At 41.9% G+C, this 19,639-nt stretch overlaps 1 protein-coding gene across 1 annotated transcript in view; it reads right to left on the bottom strand.

The window, feature by feature from the left end:
• The window catches only part of LOC126152378 (nuclear receptor subfamily 2 group E member 1), a 75,533-nt gene extending 58,912 nt beyond the window's left edge, over positions 1-16,621 (bottom strand). The window contains exon 1 of the mRNA XM_049916003.1: positions 16,544-16,621. Coding sequence (XP_049771960.1) covers positions 16,544-16,595 — 52 coding nt within the window. The 5' untranslated portion in view covers positions 16,596-16,621. The remainder of the gene's footprint in view (positions 1-16,543) is intronic.
• Positions 16,622-19,639: the final 3,018 nt, after the last annotated feature.

Below are 19,639 nucleotides of genomic sequence, written 5' to 3'. Positions count from 1 at the left end.
GTTTTGACAGTTTTCTACCGCGTGATAACCTAGGAGAGACGTCTAATATGTGCACAGTTTCAAGTAGCGCTAGAACACGCAGTCTGAAAATGTAATTTCCCGTCGTTATGAGACAAAGTACGTAATTACTTGTACGTGATATAATCGTCATATTAAATTTTCCTTCAAAAAATGTTCAAACGTGTGTGAAATCTTATGGAACTTAACTGCTAAGGTCATCAGTCCTTAAGCCTACACACTACTTAACCTAAATTATCCTAAGGACAAACACACACACACATGCCCGAGGGAGGAATCGAACCTCCGCCTGGACCAGCCGCACAAATTTTCCTTCAACACTGTACTATTTATTTGGGTTCAACCCCCAAAAGGCATTTATGCGTATGGCATAATAAAAATCTGTTAACGGCCATCAACATTCCCGACGAAATAAGTTACCGTATTTGTTTAAATAAGTTTGTTTTACCTCTCGGCAACTGTAGGCTTCACCGTGAAACCATCTTTCAAACAAATCACTTCAAGAAATTTTTTTTCTGACGCAGCGAGCTTGGTGTAGTGGTTATGACACTGAGTTAAAATTGGGGTGGAGTGGACTTAACGTCTGCTCAGAGTCTGATTTAGGTTTTCAGTGGTTTCCTTGAAAGTGAATAAATATTTTCATCAGGTGTCAAGATATACTGGTCGAACACTTGCCGTAAACTTAGCCAGTCTGAACTAATACTGTGTCTCAAATGAGCACAATTTTGACGGGGCCTATATAGGGTAACTCCGCATTCGAGGTTTTCCTTCCTCTAGGGTTGTCCCTTATTATTACCTACTTATCCTGGTGTAAGAATCACTGAGACATTATTTGTTCTTATCGTATGCCGAGAATATTTCTCCCAGATTTTTATTTCTGTTGTTCATAAATACTATTATTTTCAAAATTGTTTTCTACAGTTAGAACGCCTTGTTAGATTTAACAACAGTAACCACTAACGGTGTCTGCTCAGAGCGGCTCAGTGGCTGGTCTGTCACTAGACACGAGTGATTCTAGACAGTTTGATCTCACCACAGTTTTGGCGTTGCAAGGTTCCGTTACCTGTGAAGCTGGGCGTGTTATTCTATCTGTGACAAGCGGAGATGGAAGTTAGGATCCCTCCCTCTGATTCCTTTGACTGACTTCAGTCAGCTAAGGTCGTCCATGTGTCTAAGATGGCTGAACATCTGGCTTTAGAACGAAAGCAATGGTAATGTCTCGACAACTCCAACATCAGTGTGGTGCTGTATTGGTAGTCTCCTTTGTAACTTCCGAAAATACAGCAAAAATACAATTGCACGATCTAACGTAAACTGTGCTGAGTTTGCTAACAGTTCAAATATGCCAGCTTAACCTATGAGAGAAATTCTTTGAGACTGTGATAATCTAAGGATTTTGTTGCACAGCGAAAGGGAAGGAACTTTGCTGCCCATTTCCGAAAGCCTTAATACCTATTTTCTCGTAATTTTAGCCCAAGAAAGCTGCTGATTTTTTTACTGTACCTTTTGTTCGTGTCACGTAGAGAGAACGAGACGCTTTAACCTTAAATGCGTTCAGACTATCGTCCTGCGAGACCTGTACATAGACTAGCCTTTAAATTCTGAACCATATTGCCCAGCAGACAGAAAATATTATGGTGTATCGTTCGCCAGAGAAACTTTTCGTTTCCGACCATAGCACCTCAATGCAGCTCACTTACTCTACGTATTTCGTTCTCAGAGATTTGTTTTCTTATTGGTTTTATGTACGTGTACATGTTCGACCATTAAAGAAAGTATGGTGTACAGATATAGAGGAGTGCCATGTTACAGCTTTTTGGGACGGAATTTTTTCCTTGAGGGACGTCCGCAGTCGATTAAAACTTTTTCAATATCTTGTTGTCAGCTTAAATGGAAAAATTAATTTTTAAAACCCACAACAGAAATTTCCGCTTTCATCTTCAAATGGAACACTGAGAAGATTACTTGCTTCAGCACACAAAAAAACTTTAAAATACGAGCCGTGTGATAATGACATATAGGTCTACGTGTCTAATATTTTTAAATTTTGACTAGTGCTACATCATAAAAATGGATGGAGATCGAAATAGCAACTGCGGATTTTAAAAATAAATAATTTTCACGCTAAGGTCGACAATATTTTTTAAAAAAGTTTTAATCGACTGTGAATCCAACCCAGCAAAATAAACCACGACAAAGAGGTCTCACAAGTCACTTTTATTGATGTGGACAATACACTTTTTTCAGTAGTTCGAACATCAGCTCTCCATTTTATGCACGAAACCAATATAAAAATAAATTTCTAAGGTAGACATAGATAAAATTCATGGATTTAGGTGCCAGAGAATAAATAATTTTCATAAGCGAAGAACCACGACGTCTTTGATTAAAGATTAGTATGTTCCGTTACTCATAATGGCCGCGGTTATGCCAAAGGCAAAATGTCGGGATTTAAAGTTAACATTTGGAAGCTGATATGCCTGTCAAGCAAAGATACCAATACAGCTTAATGCGTAATTTATCTAACAATGTTATACTGAGCATTGGGAAGTGTGGAACGCTCAGTGAACCTGGTCATACCAGCGGAGCAGGAGTGAGGAGTAACTCCTTGTTCTTCTGTCCGACACAGTAATTCGAAGTGTCCCCATGCCCTAGGCGAACTTCATGAACATGGAACACACTCACGTCAATTGCCGATAAAACCTTTGTCCAATGAGGTAGATCTATAAACGTACGTCATAAATAGGAATGAAGTTCAATTTGAAATGCCGGCAAGGTAGCTCAGTGTGTTCGGTCAGAGAGCTGGTTGGCCTCTGAAAAAAAAAAAATTAATTAATTAATTAAATTAAATGTTGGCAGAGCACTTGCCCGCGAAAGGTAAAGGTCCCGAGTTCGAGTCTCTGTCCGGCACACAGTTTTAATCTACCAGGAAGTTCCAAGGTATATCCGTACTCATCAATTTTTCTCCGTCGTCTGGTGTAATTTTGAGTAAAGGTATAAGTAATAGATTGCTATATTCGTTTGGTCTGTACAGGACTGCTGCCCATACATTGCCCTACTTTTGGGTTTATTTCGTAGTACCTCCCTTTTCTTCTGTTGATTTCGAAATTGTACTTCTTTTCTTCAAACGTGAAAAATTTCAGTGGTAGAAGGGAACAGAATTATATGTAGCCTGTTGGTAGCAGCATGATAATGTATGCTAACGACACTAAGACGTAGTTATTCCTTATAATTTCTGGTTATGCCCCAAATGGTTATTGAACGACTAGAACTAGAAAGAAAGGAATTAACATATTGATACAGAAAATAATTTCTTGTAGTGGAACATTAAGGTTTTAACCGTTCGACATCCTCTCTGCAGACATACCATGTTTTACGATGAATATTTCTCTAGATTACAATGCACTTTACTGTATCGTTTACTTTGGGTGAATATACAGGCATTACTGAAAATTCTAATCTGTTGGTAGATTAGATGTACTTTCTTTTCCAATATGGCCATGGTTGATTTTCCAGGATATAAATGGCTCTGAGCACTATGGGACTTAACATCTGAGGTCATCAGTCCCCTAGAACTTAAAACTACTTAAACTTAACTAACCTAAGGACATGACACACATCCATGTCCGAGGCAGGATTCGAACCTGCGACCGTAGCGGTCGCGTGGTTCCAGACTGAAGCGCCTACAACCGCTCGACCACAACGGCCGGCTTTCCAGGATATAGACCGTCAGAAAACAAGAATGCACAATAAATACGTGCTCAGAAAAACAGAATGCTATTGTACCTCCCTCAGAGCAGAAGTGAAATGGTTCTCATGGATGTGCGTTTTCAAGAACTCTTCTATAGGCCTATATTTTAATTAACAAGATGATAGCAAATTTCTGATAGAACATGTAAATATTCAATCCGCAGAGGAGCGCATAATTCTTAGTTTACTGCAGCCAAGCATCATCAACTAGAAAAATCATTTTACAGTACCTCTCTACAATGATGGCATACCTGCACTGAATCTGTACAGAGGTCACAGTCGCGGTTGGATGATGCCTAATAACTTACTTAATACGCGTCTCTTTCCTACTGACACCTTTTATTGCAGGATCTGAACCTTTCTGCAGCGTTTCCTACTACGCCGTTATACTCTAATTTACTAAAAGGGTACTGTGATTCACATATCAAATACCTTTGATAGACCGAAAAATGTACCAACAGCCTGAAATTTATTGAGTATCGAATAAAGTACATCCTTGCTGTATGTATAGAGTACACTTTCGTTGGAAAGTGTAAACACGGCAGTTTCAGAGGTCAGGGAACAGTACTTTCCTCGCATTAATTCTAATTCTCATCTTCAAGAGCTCTAAAAAGTATTTATCGAGACAACGTTCTCTCTTTTGTATATTATGTAGCTATGTAGAATAATAAGCAGAATTTCTTTGTTGGCTGCAAGAAGTTAATTTTTATCTACGTTTGGATTCCACTGTTCTAGTTAGCTCTTCTGAAAACATAGAAGCTGTTAGCACAATTTCTTATCCATGGTTACTGAATTCAGTAACGATCAGTGTAGTCTAATTGTACAGATATTAGATAAAATTTAACTCTGAGTACGTCACGCGGAAAAGTAGCAGCTGATGTCAGAGAACCAGTACCTCAAAATTACAGCGCGGTTTATGGAGAACATAAATCAGTATTAACGAAATACAGGTAAATGCATAATGCAGAACATTTAAAAAGAACTGTTTCTTGTGTAAGGTGACGCAGAAACTGAGAAACGCAAATGCGTATTGTTATTTCGTTAGTTAATCAATAACTTTTCAGCTACCAGCCACAATTTTCTTTTATTCCAGTTTTACAGGACGCGTTTCGTGAAATGATTCCCATTTTCAAGTGTGCATTTCTCGAAACGAGTTGTGTAAAATATGAATAAAAGAAAATCGTGTCTGGTTGCAGAAAATTGTATGTAAACAAACCCAGTATCTTCACATTTGCAGGTTTTCAAAAAGACCATTTATGATGGAGAAAATCATCGAATTATTATTAATATTATCATCTGCTAATATTTTCTTAAAGGGATATTACGCAATTTTGTACGCAAATCTTGCCAATTAGCTGCATAAACTCACGAGAGAATAAAATACTCGTTCGAGACACACTTGTGCAGCCTGTGTATGTTTTATTTTAATTAACAATTACGGGATTATCCCCAGAGACAGACTCATCTCTGAATTCCCGTGTCGATTCTGATAACGTGATTTGACTGCAGGACTAGTCTCATACACAACTTAATCCCGATTGAATTCTCCTTTGGTCTCTCTGAGAACGTGTGTGGTAACTGTGAGTCTTATTTGAGGCACAACGGTGGTTTGTGGATCCCGTATAGCTTTGATTGTTTGACGTTGTAGAAATTAAGCAGGTAATTGAGGCCGTGGAATGTGAGGTGAGCAAGAAGGATGTAGCGAAAAGTTTCAGGGTTGCGTCATCAATCATCATTGTAGTAGAAAATCCTGAAGCGTAAAGAGAAGGTTGCTGAAAACGTCGCGTATTCATGGAGCAAGCGTACGCGGGAGGTGAGGTTCCGTGTCTTACAAAATGCTTACTGAAATGTCAAAAATACACACTTCTGAGCAAAGTATCCGAACACCTACACGTAATGTGGAACTGACGACGATAAGCGGACCTGCCAGTATAAAAGGAGGCGGTGAGTATATGCGCTGTCAATACAAAAAATGGTTCAAATGGCTCTGAGCACTATGGGGCTTAATTCTGAGGTCATCAGTTCCCTAGAACTTATAACTAGTTAATTAACCTAAGGACATCACACACATCCATGCCCGAGGCAGGATTCGAACTTGCGACCGTAGCAGTCGAGCGGTTCCAGACTGTAGCGCCGAGAACCGCTCCGCCAGTCCGGCCGGCTGTCATTACAGAAGCAGTAACTGCGGAATGGGTCATTCGGGAGCGCTCAGTGATTTCGTACGTGGACTAACCATTGGATGTCACCCGAGTAAAAAACTGTCAGCACCATTTTAACACTTCTAAAGCCGGCCAAGTCAACCGTCAGTGATGTAATTGTGAAATGTAAACGCGAATAGCCACAGCTAAAACAAGACCGTATGTGCTGATACCAGGGACCGTCGAACACCGCGGAGGGTGGATGTTCAAAAATAAAATAAAATAAAAAAAGCATGAAATCAGCGGAAGGAATCACTCTCTTGAGTTCCAAAGTAATAAGAGCACGCTAGGTGGCACAAATATTGTGCGTAGGGAGTTACGAGGTGCATTAAAGTTCTAAGGCCTCCGATTTTTTTTCTAATTAACTACTCACCCGAAATCGATGAAACTGGCGTTACTTCTCGACGTAATCGCCCTGCAGACGTACACATTTTTCACAACGCTGACGCCATGATTCCATGGCAGCGGCGAAGACTTCTTTAGGAGTCTGCTTTGACCGCTGGAAAATCGCTGAGGCAATAGCAGCACGGCTGGTGAATGTGCAGCCACGGAGAATGTCTTTCATTGTTGGAAAAGGCCAAAAGTACTAGGAGCCAGGTCAGGTGAGTAGGGAGCATGAGGAATCACTTCAAAGTTGTTATCACGAAGAAACTGTTGCGTAACTTTAGCTCGATGTGCGGGTGCGTTGTCTTGGTGAAACAGCACACGCGCAGCCCTTCCCGGACGTTTTTGTTGCAGTGCAGGAAGGAATTTGTTCCTCAAAACATTTTCGTAGGATGCACCTGTTACCGTAGTGCCCTTTGGAACGCAATGGGTAAGGATTACGCCCTCGCTGTCCCTGAACATGGACAGCATCATTTTTTCAGCACTGGCGGTTACCCAAAATTTTTTTGGTGGCGGTGAATCTGTTTGCTTCCATTGAGCTGACTGGCGCTTTGTTTCTGGATTGAAAAATGGCATACACGTCTCATCCATTGTCACAACCGACGAAAAGAAAGTCCCATTCATGCTGTCGTTGCGCGTCAACATTGCTTGGCAACATGCCACACGGGCAGCCATGTGGTCGTCCGCCAGCATTCGTGGCACCCACCTGGATGACACTTTTCGCATTTTCAGGTCGTCATGCAGGATTGTGTGCACAGAACCCACAGAAATGCCAGCTCTGGAGGCGATCTGTTCAACAGTCATTCGGCGATCCCCCGAAACAATTCTCTCCACTTTCTCGATCATATCGTCAGACCGGCTTGTGCGAGCCCGACGTTGTTTCGGTTTGTTGTCACACGATGTTCTGCCTTCATTAAACTGTCGCACCCACGAACGCACTTTCGACACATCCATAACTCCATCACCACATGTCTCCTTCAACTGTCGATGAATTTCAGTTGGTTTCACACCACGCACATTCAGAAAACGAATGATTGCACGCTGTTCAAGTAAGGAAAACGTCGCCATTTTAAGTACTTAAAACAGTTCTCATTCTCGCCGCTGGCGGTAAAATTCCATCTGCCGTACGGTGCCGCCATCTCTGGGACGTATTGACAATGAACGCGGCCTCATTTTAAAACAATGCGCATGTTTCTATCTCTTTCCAGTCCGGAGAGAAAAAATCGGAAGCCTTAGAACTTGAATGCACCTCGTACAAAGAATGGGTACAATGATTGAGCAGCTCCTCATAAGCCGCACATTTCCGTAGTCAATGATAAGCGACACTCGAGATACTGTAAATAGCGATGCCACCGCACAGAAGATGACTTTAAACTACGGTTTTCAATAGATCAGTCGCGCTGTACCCTATGGATGTCCGAGTCGTCCCCTTATTGTGCGTAATAAATAGGTAAATGTTGAAGGATATGAAGACATTTTACAGCTAAAATTTTTAGTATGGCTGCGCTTCAGCATCGCTGCACTTAGAAACCTGATAGGATTGGAACTAATAGCCATCTTGTTGCAGAAGTAAAGATTTATTAGCCCTTTACCATAGTTTCGACAAATATAAATTCGTCTTCTTCAGAAGGAAAATGCACTAGTAAAATCACATACTAACAAAAACGGATGTTGGAGCCATAAGGCCTAGTACAACGTGCATATTTGTGGGTGGCACGCACATTGTACTAGACAAAAAGCATTACAGTATCAACATCAGTTTAAGAGTCCATTTTTCTTCCGAAAAAGACGAATTTATGTTTGTCGAAACAATGGTAAAGGGTTGCAATTGGTTGGCAGTTATTACCAATCCTATCAAATTTCACCTTTAACAGGATTGTGTACTGCGTATCGTTCACTTACTTTGGGAGACGATGCTGTTTGTGTCGGCATGACAGAGCACCGTATCATAAAGCAAAGTATGTGAGTCAACGGTTTTTCGACAATAACATTCTTGAACTTGACTAGCCTGCCCAGAGTCCAGAGGTGAACCACATGGAAAACCTTTGGGATGAGTCAGAAGGCAGACTTCGCTTCAGATCTCAACTCGCCAACCACCATTGTCTATGGTTTCCGATCTTAAAGAATTGACTGCCATTCCTCTACGGACACAGACACCTCACTGAATGCCCCCAGGAGAGTTCAAGCCGTCATAAAGGCGAAGTGTGGCCACACCCATAAAATGTCCACTGATAAGTGTCCGGATACTACTGATCAAATAGTGTACGTGTCCCTGTTGGTCTTGGCATAGAGGATAAGACTAATTTAATAAAAAGATATAACTCCGTTTTTGGGAAGAGAAAATGCGTATGTTGACAGATTTTGTTCGTTGTTGTTGTGGTCTTTAGTCCAGAGACTGGTTTGATGCAGCTCTCCATGGTACTCTATCCCGTGCAAGGTTCTTCATTTCCCAGTACCTAATGCAACCAACATCCTTCTGAATCTGTTTACTGTATTCATCTCTTGGTCTCCCTCTACGATTGTTACCCTCCACGCTGCCCTCCAATACTAAATTGGTGATCTCTTGATGCCTCGGAATATGCCCTACCAACCGATCCCTTCTTCTAGTGAAGTTGTGCCACAATTTTCTCTTCTCTCCAGTTCTAGCCAATACCTCCTCATTAGTTATGTGATGTACCCATCTAATCCTGAGCATTCTGCTGTAGCCGGACGCGGTGGTCTAGCGCTTCTGGCGCTGCAGTCCGGAACCGCGGGACTGCTACGGTCGCAGGTTCGAATCCTGCCTCGGGCATGGGTCTGTGTGATGTCCTTAGGTTAGTTAGGTTTAAGTAGTTCTAAGTTCTAGGGGACTTATGACCTAAGATGTTGAGTCCCATAGTGCTCAGAGCCATTTGAACCATTTGAACCATTCTGCTGTAGCACCACATTTCGAAAGCTTCTATTCTCTTCTTGTCCAAACTATTTATCGTCAATGTTTCACTTCCATACATAGCTACACTCCATACAAATACTTTCAGAAACGACTTCCTGACGCTTAAATCTATACTCGATGTTAACAAATTTCTCTTGTTCAGGAACGCTTCCCTTAGCATTGCCAGTCTACATTTTATATCCTCTCTACTTCGACCATCTTCAGTTATTTTGCTCCCCAAATAGCAAAACTCATTTACTACTTAAAAGCATTTTTAAAATTTTGTTCAACATGCAAAAATGAATAAAAGTGAAATTTTCTTATGCATTCTCGGATACTTTTATATTTAGTTTGTTAAATAAATAAAAACAAGTAGGCAAAAAATTAAATTTTAAATTTGAGATCTAATTGTTATTTTCTGCCTGCTTTTGTAAAGAAATACGTAAATTGTTGAAAGTAGAATACCATTTCTTGACCTAGAGCCTACTCGTATTTCGACTTTTTCCTGATTCTATCTTGATCAGTCTATCTTCCGTAGATTCGAAGTATCAGTTATTCGAACTTTTTGTTATGTCCCTTGAAGTTCGAATTACTGAGAGTATGCATATATATTACATTTTCTATTTTTTAGCTGGATAAGAGTTGGTCCTCTGTCCGATGTTTTAGGCGAATGTGGAAGCACAAAAATTGCAAACGGTTCCCACGGATCCGTTGGTCGGCCATCCGGAAGCGACCACTGCTGTGCGTCGTGAATCTTCCCCGTGGATCGATGCCGGGCTGCGGTTTGCTGTTGGGGCGACGCGCTTGTGCGTGAATCACGCCGACAACATGGAGGGCGCTTGCCGGCTGCGTCATGGCGGACTCCAGAGCGGCGTTGTCGACTCCAGCTCCAGCGATACGCGCGCTGCCGAAACCTACCCCACTGCGGTTAAAGCATTCATCACAGGCGACCGGCACTCCCTTCCGATTATGCCGTCCGTAAAACAGCACATCAAAGGCGTATCAACATTTGTCTTGGGCAAACAGGTACTATTCTGACGGAGGCCACGACAACTTAATAATAGTGTTGTCAGGAAGCTCTGTATTATGAATTCCATTGCGCACATTAAATTATAAGCTGTAAAATGGCGGCATTACATCACGTACAGGAGGAGAACGTATCACATTCTTCGCCCATGATACCAGAAGACTTCATAGATGAAACACGATGTGCAAATCAGTTACTGATCGCTGGTGGGCATTAAACTTTCGTCACTTCGCCTCAAAGTTACGTTATACTTAGCGTGATGGTAGCAGTCAAGATATTCTGACGAACAGTTGTCATTCAACGAACATTCAAAGGCAAAGGCATTAAAATTGCGCGATCTCGTTGCTTCACTTGCTACGTATAAAGCAAACAACGTATCTGACGCTAGAGACAGGTCAACAGTTTCTGACTTCCTGTCAGTCTTATATTTTAGAGGCCTATAAACCATTTTTCTCCATACTAAATCCATATACATAGACAGAAAGGCAGCATACGGGTCACAATGGAGGGTTCCTTTTACCATTGCTAATGATTCACTTCTCTGTTCCAGTCGCGCATGGAGTGACGGAAAAACGACTATCTATATACTTTATGGGCCCTAATTTGACTTGTCTTCCCATTCCTTACACAAGATGCACGTCGGTGTCAGTAAAATCATTCTGCAGTGAGTCACAAATGGCGGTTCTCTAAACTTCTGAACAGTTGCGGAAAAAGAAAATAGTCTTCCCTCCAGCGACTCCTATTTGAATTTGCGGAGTGTTACCGTAACACGTGCGTGTTGGTCGAACCCACCGGTAACAAATCTAACAGCACGCCTCTGATTTGCTTCGATGTCTACTTTCCATCTGATCTGGTGAGTATCCCGAACACTGGAGCACTACTCAAGAATAGATCGCACAAGTGTTCTGTTACCCCTATCCTATTTTGTCGAGACACAGATGAAGTTAAAAGTATTTTATTTGCGGTCAGAACAACAGAAGCAGCAGTTATTTTACCTCGTTTAATTATTAGTACAATAATAAGCCATATCTATAATGGAAATGTTTAGATATTGTGGCCAGTCGACTCGTTGCGATTTCTAGTGAATGTGAAAAAAAATGAAGGGAGACAAAGTATTGTTTGCTTAACGGAATCCAACATGGCGGGCGCTCGTTTATCTTTGTAAAAACTTTTGGAACATTGATGTCTGCGAGTGAGTACTGGGATATCCCGTTGAATTTGCTTGCTGACGGTTCCTCCTCCACTATAACTGTTAATCAGTGCAAGCGGAGACGCGTAAGTGAGGAACAGCTAGGTGTTGGATTGTGGATCACAGACCGGTTGCGAAATATCAGTACGGTGCACAGAATTACTGCCGATAGATAATGCTAAGACCTCAACGAAGATTTAGCCGACATGTCTGACAGTTGGTTCCGATGAAAGTAAAGAAATAACATTTCAGACATTGGGTGCTAATAACTCGTCGTTGAAAAGAGCGATTTCTGTTAACGTAACAAATTCTATATCTGGACTAGTATTTAGGTAATTCAAGTTTTAAGTGAACTTTGTACAGTCAGAATTTAAGTCCTTCGTGTGTTCCCTAAAATCATTCCCGTCGTATGATGCGATGGTTCCTCTGCAAGGCTTGTTGATCCACACCGTCAAACCAGAGCTTGCGCTCCGTCTATAATAACTTCGTCATTGGCTACACGATAAACCTTAATCTTCCTTCCTTTTTCCATCATTCTTTTCTAGTGCACACGTTGATTTCTTCGAAGGGACTGAAGGAGTGAATTTAAGTCAGCATTCCGACCAACGCAAAACGTCACTGTGTGTGGGACTACTAAATGGTATGACAGATGGTAATATATCAGAAGATTGCCAAAAGCATCTGCTGAGAGCACTAGGTGTGCTATAAAGTTCTTATTGATTGTTCGTTTGTGAATTGAACAGAAACTCATAGCTGACTCAGCTTGCTTCATAAGAACGTGGAACGTAAATGATGAATATGGAAGTCCGCATACTTCAAAGGGGAGAAAATAATGAATGCATGGATTGGTCGAGTTGTTGGAGGCACAGGAGGAACCGAGAGGGTGTTTCAATATAGGTGACCTACAGCGTGAAGTTCTCGCTCCCCCCCCCCCCCCCCCCCGCACCTACCTCTGCTAATCCCTCGCTCTGCTTTAACTTTCGTCGTACACACAGATGCAGACACTACAGAACTGCGTAACAATCTATTTCGTAGAATGTCTTTTTATTGTCATAAGCCTAAATGTTACATGATAGAAAAGATCGTCCATAGAAACTTATATTTGTTTATATATTGTATTGCCAGTTCATTAAACAGACAGTATTATCTAATGAACTATTCTTTTTAGATTAGTGTTGCTTATTGACGCAATCGGCCCACGCGTGTTTGGGATTTATATGCACCATAGTATTAACGCAGTAACTCATTTCAGTGACGCTGTTTTTAAGTATGGGAGGAAATAATCTCTCCTTCTCTTGCAAGTTTCTGGCCGCGTTGCATAAAAAAGTCTTTTCACTGTGTGAGAATATGATTCTTTAAGAATATGTGAAGCACCTTGTTACGAACAGTAGGCCTATCCTGGCTCATGGCGTACGTTTACTGTGAAATTAAAATCGCTTAGGAGCAGCGTGGCAAAAGGATTGGTTGCAATAGTAAGTGTACCTTTCAGCTGAATATTTTCGTGGTCTTTTGGATGCTCTATCATTACCCCACGACAAGCGTATGTGTGCACATTAGCGTAGCGCATGACCCAGCCAATAGCTGCGCGTTGGCGCAAACGATCGGAACTGCTGCGCTTTTGACATCTGCTACAGAGAAATCAATTTTTCTGTTTCCCGATTTTCATTTCATTTTTTTTTTTATTTTAGCAAGTAACTACTGCACCACTGCTAGTTGTTGGCTGGAGAGTTTAAGGCGAAACAATAACAATGAACACTAGGGTCGGTACGCTGCGAATGTAGGCTTTCTGTGCTAATATCCACGACGAAATATTACCGGATTATCAGCTGAGTAGAAACAGATTTGTCCTGATGGTACGATTCGACATTTTCCAACGCAGTAACGATATATTTGCGGTAAATGACACGTCAGAACATGTCACTTCAAAACATATAATTGAAACGGCAGTAAAACATCCGTTACTGCCGTTCCAGAAATACATATCGCGTCTGGGATTCTCTTTGAAAATGGTTTGAAGCTAGGGGACGGCGGTGTCAAATGGCCTTCTGATCCATTTCCGATGCTATCTGAAGTTATTTTTACACGGATTCTCGCCGTGGTTATTTCTGTTGATAAATGTGTCCTTCTGTTGACTGATAGCGTGTGTTTCTCTTGCTGCTTACGATGGTTACACCGGGAGTTAAATTTTTCCTCGAGATCGTGAAGCAGGGCACGAAAGGATATTTTGTGCCTTTTAGAATACATGGACCACAGTAACATTAAACTATAATACGTAAGCAGAAGTTTTTTGACCATATTTAACAATTAGGAAATTGATAAAACAAAGAGCAAAGCAAAAGTTCTTCTTCTTGAGGTACTTTGTATATAATCATTTTATAGAAAAAACTATATGATTTATGTTTATACGAACACTTTTCTTCTTCCGACAGGTACTTGCAGTGTTTATTGTTCACGATTCCAGTTTTAGCAAGGGATCCACGATAAATTTTTGCTTTTGCTTCTTATCTAATTTCGTTGCAAGTTGTTTAGTAATGAGGCTATTCTTGCAAAGCGGACGAACTCTCGTAACACGACTTCGCCGTTCAGCACTCTTACTGTGGCGTGGCAGAGATGTTCCGTCCGGTGCGAGGAAACTGCGGTTTGTCGGGACATCGTTTCGTGATTCAGTGATCCACAAAATCGACAGTTTGGAGGAAGGCTTTGCTTCAATTAGATAAAACTATGTTCTTTAGGGGAAAATAAGACCATGCAGTTGCCGACAATCAAAATTATTCGAACACGCACCTGGAAAGACATACGTATTCGTTAAGTTCAAGGGTCTTTGTCTACTGTGCCTACACCCACAATGAGTGATTTCTTGTTGTGTTTTCCTCTAAACAAGGCAGTTTTACGTACGTGGAGCAAGACCACATCTGTTTCTACATTTAGTATTTTGAATAACATTTTACCGTAAAAATAAACCACTGATATGTAAAAAAATGCTCTTTCGTACTCTCATTCATTGTTATATTTCGAAGAATATGCAGTGAAAAATTTAATCGCTAGAGGCAAACGGAAACGGATGCACAACCGAGAATACAAAACAAATACGGTGACAACCGTCAACCTAGTGCTGGCGACATGAGTCTATTCGCTGTGTGAAAGAGGCCGTCTTGTTCGGGGGTATGGTATTCAAACACTGGAGAGCAGTTCTCGGGAACAGCGAGGAAACGCTGGAATCGAGAACTTTGTCCTCGGATGGCCCGACTCTACAATGATGCGATATTTCATTTCCGCCTAGTGTCAATAGTTCTAATAGCTTCGTACTAAGCCACATACAAACGAATTTAATATTTTGTCTCGAAGATGAAGCGTATGCGAACAGTCGAAATGTCGTTTCAGAACAATGCTGTCACTCGACTGATGAAACGAAACGATGTCGCTGTCAGACGTGCTGTAGAAGTGCTTTAGTACAGATTTCACGGAAAATAGGCTACATTTTGTTTGTATAGTACGTCTTTTAAGTATTTACAGAAACCTAACAAATCTAAATACAGACGATCGACGAACTTTTATTTATAAGATGTATATTCTTCACTGTCCCCTTTGCCGTGTAAAACTGTAGCGAATTCGAAAGAAAAGAAGATGCTGGGCATCTTTCTTCCAACATTTTCCAGTTTAGGCTTTGAAGCATTTCTGCGAAGTTCTGCTGTTAATCAACTGAACCGGCCAAATATCCTGTGTGGTATGGGTTCCATGCGCTTGGGCATTCCAGCCTGTTGGGATATCTGACTGCAATGAAGAAAGTTCTAAGCCAGTCAGCCCAGTTCTCACGAGTAGGGAACTAGTAAAATTTAAGATAGGACATCGTTTCTACCAGCCTGTTTCAAAATAGTAGTACTGTACTAAGCACTATTACCTAGTTCGATTTTTTTCTTTTCAAGCACTTAATAAATGTGGATATATTATCCTCATAAGTTGTATCCACACATACTATGGTCTTGAGCTTGAACAACACTCCAAAGTATGTAGCAGTGCTTAAAATGCATTACTATTTTAAAACAACCTGGTACTAAAGATGTCGGTAGTCAAATTGATCGAGACTGTGGTGCGCACACACAAAAATTCAAAATATAATAATAAACAATGTAGGAGAATTTTTGAACATGTCGGCTGGTGCAAATGGTTTCAAGACATACGAAGTGATTCGAAGAAGATAAAGGTGGGAGATGAAGAAATTTTGGAGAGAGACAAATCTCGAAACAAGATTTTTTGATCCCCATCTCCACAGGCAACCAAAATGAAAACTGGTATAAAGTGTCGGAAACAGCAACACCCCGATCGAATGAAAAATTATTGCGAAAACTGCAAGCGAAATCGTAAAGTCTTTTTTAACAATCTGTAGCAGAGGCCGAAATCGAGTAAAAAAAGTTAAGAAGCAGATAAAAGTACATTAAAACTGATATAACGGCATTAATGCTCGACAATAATATTTTATTTTTTGCCGTTAACCGGCTTTCAGTTATCTAGGTCGTCAGTCAGCATAAAACTGAACACAGACATTGCGCATCAGCAAGAATTTCCAGCTGCAAAACCATTATTTCCGTAGATATGTGACAATTAAATGTCATGCATCTATATGAAAAACGAAGAAATGGATTGCGACGGTTTACGTGGGTACAAAAGAGGTAATGTTCTGTAATGATGAGCTGAATGTCTTAGTCTGTAAACACATGGCTATAAATTCGTAAACTCAGTGTTCTATTGGGCCACAAAAAACACCGAACTGCAACGTTTCAGTTTGACAGTGGTCCAAAACAAGAAATATTGTGTGGGGATATACTGAATGTTTGTGTACGGATACACAAACATTTTTGGAAATAATACTCTTCGTAATTTACACGTAGAAATTCTCGCTGATGTTTTGTCGATTGCCTCTACGGTCGAAGTTGTCTATCGGTGGCCCAGAGAGTCGGTTAAGAACGAAATGAAAAATAAATGTTGACGAACATTAACTTCAGTTTCTAATGGATCTGTGACCCAGCAACTACACACGGAACAGTGCACGAAAGATGAAAATAACTTACTGGAGGCGCCGGGCGATATCTTGGGCGACACCCTGGGGTCGAAGTGGTGCATCGCGGCCAGTGGCTGGGGCGACTCCTGCTGCGGCTGCTGCATCTCGCGGTGCCCGCGCCCTGCTCCTGCTGGCTGACTGCGTGACTGACTGACTGACTGCGGGGGCTGCGGACCGGGGGCCGGGGCTCCCCCGGCGGCGGCGCGACCCGGGGTGGCCGGCCGCAGCGCGGCACGCCATTGGCCGGCGGGAGCCCCGCCCTGCGCGCGCACCCCCAGCCGCCCTTTGTGCTTCCCCGCTTTGTGGCGCCCATTGGCCGCGCCGCACTTGACGCCGGCGACGGGACGCCGCTGGCTTACGGACATTTGCATCGCCGCCGACAATGGGAGAAATGGGCCCGCGGGACTCGTTCGCGACCCCCCTCGCCTGCATGTGGCGTCGCCCGGCAGGAAGAATAGGCAGAGCCAGTTTGTCCGAGAGGGTCGCCGGCGGATTTGCGATTTGTGCGCGTTGACGGGCGTCGGTCAGCGGCCGGGGCTTCAATTACGACGTCGAGTCAGCAGCCCCCGTGGCTGCCAGATGCGGGGGGGTTCGTGAAAAGGGGTGGGCGCCGGCGCTACCGGAGTGCAGCGTGGCAAAACTGATGGCGAACAGGTCAATTGATTGTCGGTATTGTCAACCGGAGCGGCGCTGCACGACTCGAGTTTCCCCAGGGGCTTGGATCGGGAACGAATTAAAAGTGGAACTTGATGACGGACTGCTGGGATCTCAAAGCCAAACTACAATCCTCGTAGGGAGAAATAATTACAACCCAATCACTGAGTTAATTAAAGTAGCTCATCTGGTCTCTACGGCGTCTCAGTTGCAACAGGCCTAACAAAAAGCAATTAGCAGTCAGCTACACTCCGTAGCAACCCTATCGTTGTCGTTCGTGAGGTTTCCTTCCGCTATACTAACGCATTTTCAGCGACGTGTTTTGCCAAAGGAAGGGGGTGGGGGAATACTTCACCACCACCAAAAATTAAAACGTAGTTAACTGCTGACTAACTCATAATATACTTTTTAAAGAAATATTGCTGAGTAAGTAGGGCCCTGAACCTGAATATATTGAGAGATACTCATTGTGAAAAGTCACATCTACTTCCAACATTTAAATTTTGGTTTAAGCCAAAACTTTAAAACATTCGTAGATTCTGCTACAAATTTCATGAAAACCGGTAAATATTATTTCAAAATATAAAGTACCTGACTTGTTTACAATAATTCAAAACGTGGGCGTCATGCAACGTCACCCCCTTGGTATTGCGACGGTTAACCAAACTTGAACGTGGAGAGTATTTTCACACCATGGTTTGAGAATGCATTACTCTTGCCTATAACACTAGGACATCACAGTTTTTTTTATCAAAGATGCATAACATTAGAGAAGCCAGTATTAGAAAATATATTTCTTTTGCTATGGTATTTTATTACTACAGTTTGTGAAAGAGATGAATTTAGAATGCATGTTAAATTTTCGGCTTCTTTGTCTGCAGCGTCATGCGTGTAATATAGTGTGGCATGTTTGTCTCAAGTTCAACAGAAAGTTCATCTTGCAGCTGAGTGTAAAACTGAGAAATTAATTTATTTCACGTAAGGATTGCATTGTTTAGGAATTACCTTCAACGATGATACACGGTATATCAGATGGCTCTGAGCACTATGGGACTTAACATCTGAGGTCACCAGTCCCCTAGAACTTAGAACTACTTAAACCTAACTAACCTAAGGACATCACACACATCCATGCCCGAGGCAGGATTCCAACCTGCGACCATAGCGGTCGTGCGGTTCCAGACTCAAGCGCTTAGAACCGCTCGGCCACATCGGCCGGCACACGGTATATCCACGCAATACAATATTTGAGGTATAACATTTTAATGGAATTTGTAGTAAACAAAGTAAACAATATTGAAGTCCAGTGAAATATGTATTAACCAATGACATTTACAGTGGTAAAGTAATTTCCGGGATGGTTACTTTGAAAACAAGGACGATGTGCTTCCCCAATTCGAAATTGTGCTCCTCCTCTGACGAGCTGGACTTCGACGGGAAGACAAACACTAAACTTACTGACGCTCCGGTTGTTTCAGTTAATAGACATAGGCTTGTTTGAAAATCACGGAAAACATTTGTTTTTTTATTCATTCTTAAAAAAAAAGACATCCGTGTTAGTAATAATAGATCGTACGCATAATTAACGTTCTATATTGTTTTATAATTAGTGCTTTTCCGTTACATATGATCGGTATTAATACCAGGATTTACAACAGGGAATTGAAGTGGTTCTTCTCAGAAGCCAGTGTTTTTCCGTACGAAATATTTTATTTCACTGTTAATTATGAAATGTTGTAAAAAAATAAGTATTTTGAATCGGTAATGATTTAGTTTTACAGCAATTAGGAGCTTAGTATCTTCAACAGATTTATGCCAGCCACGCCAAGCTTACTAAAACTGTCACGGGCGGACCTATTTATAGAACCAAGACTATCGATTGTGAACCAGTTTTACTTGTTGTCGATTCTGCAGGAACTGTCGTGAATAGAAGATGGAACCTCCGCTACAGTCGTGTGCAACGCATAAATCTGGGGTTGCAGTGGCAATCATAACTCTCTGATTTAACGATATCCCATTGACGCTAAGGTTCGTTTAGTATTTGCAGGTTCTCGGACTACGATATTTCACAGAAATAGTAGGGTCTAGTAAGTAGGTGTGCTGCATACTTCCTACTCCAACATACTTCCTGGTCCGCAGCTCGTGGTCGTGCGGTTGCGTTCTCGCTTCCCACGCCCGGGTTCGATTCCCGGCGGGGTCAGGGGTTTTCTCTGCCTCGTGATGACTGGGTGTTGTGTGATATCCTTAGGTTAGTTAGGTTTAAGTAGTTCTAAGTTCCAGGGGAATGATGACCATAGATGTTTATTCCCATACTGCTCAGAGCCATACTTCCTACTTCAACAAGAAAACGATAAGAATATTTCTAGGTGGAGAATGACACTTCAGACCGGAATCAGTAACTTTGTTTTTGCTCCCCAGCCCGTTTCACGTGGAGCAGATGACTGGATTATAG

This window comes from Schistocerca cancellata, chromosome 2 (assembly GCF_023864275.1).
Source record: "Schistocerca cancellata isolate TAMUIC-IGC-003103 chromosome 2, iqSchCanc2.1, whole genome shotgun sequence".
Taxonomy (NCBI): Eukaryota; Metazoa; Arthropoda; class Insecta; order Orthoptera; family Acrididae; genus Schistocerca; species Schistocerca cancellata.
The sequence above is the reverse complement of the archived record's forward strand: the minus strand, read 5'-3'. Positions and strand labels throughout refer to the sequence as shown.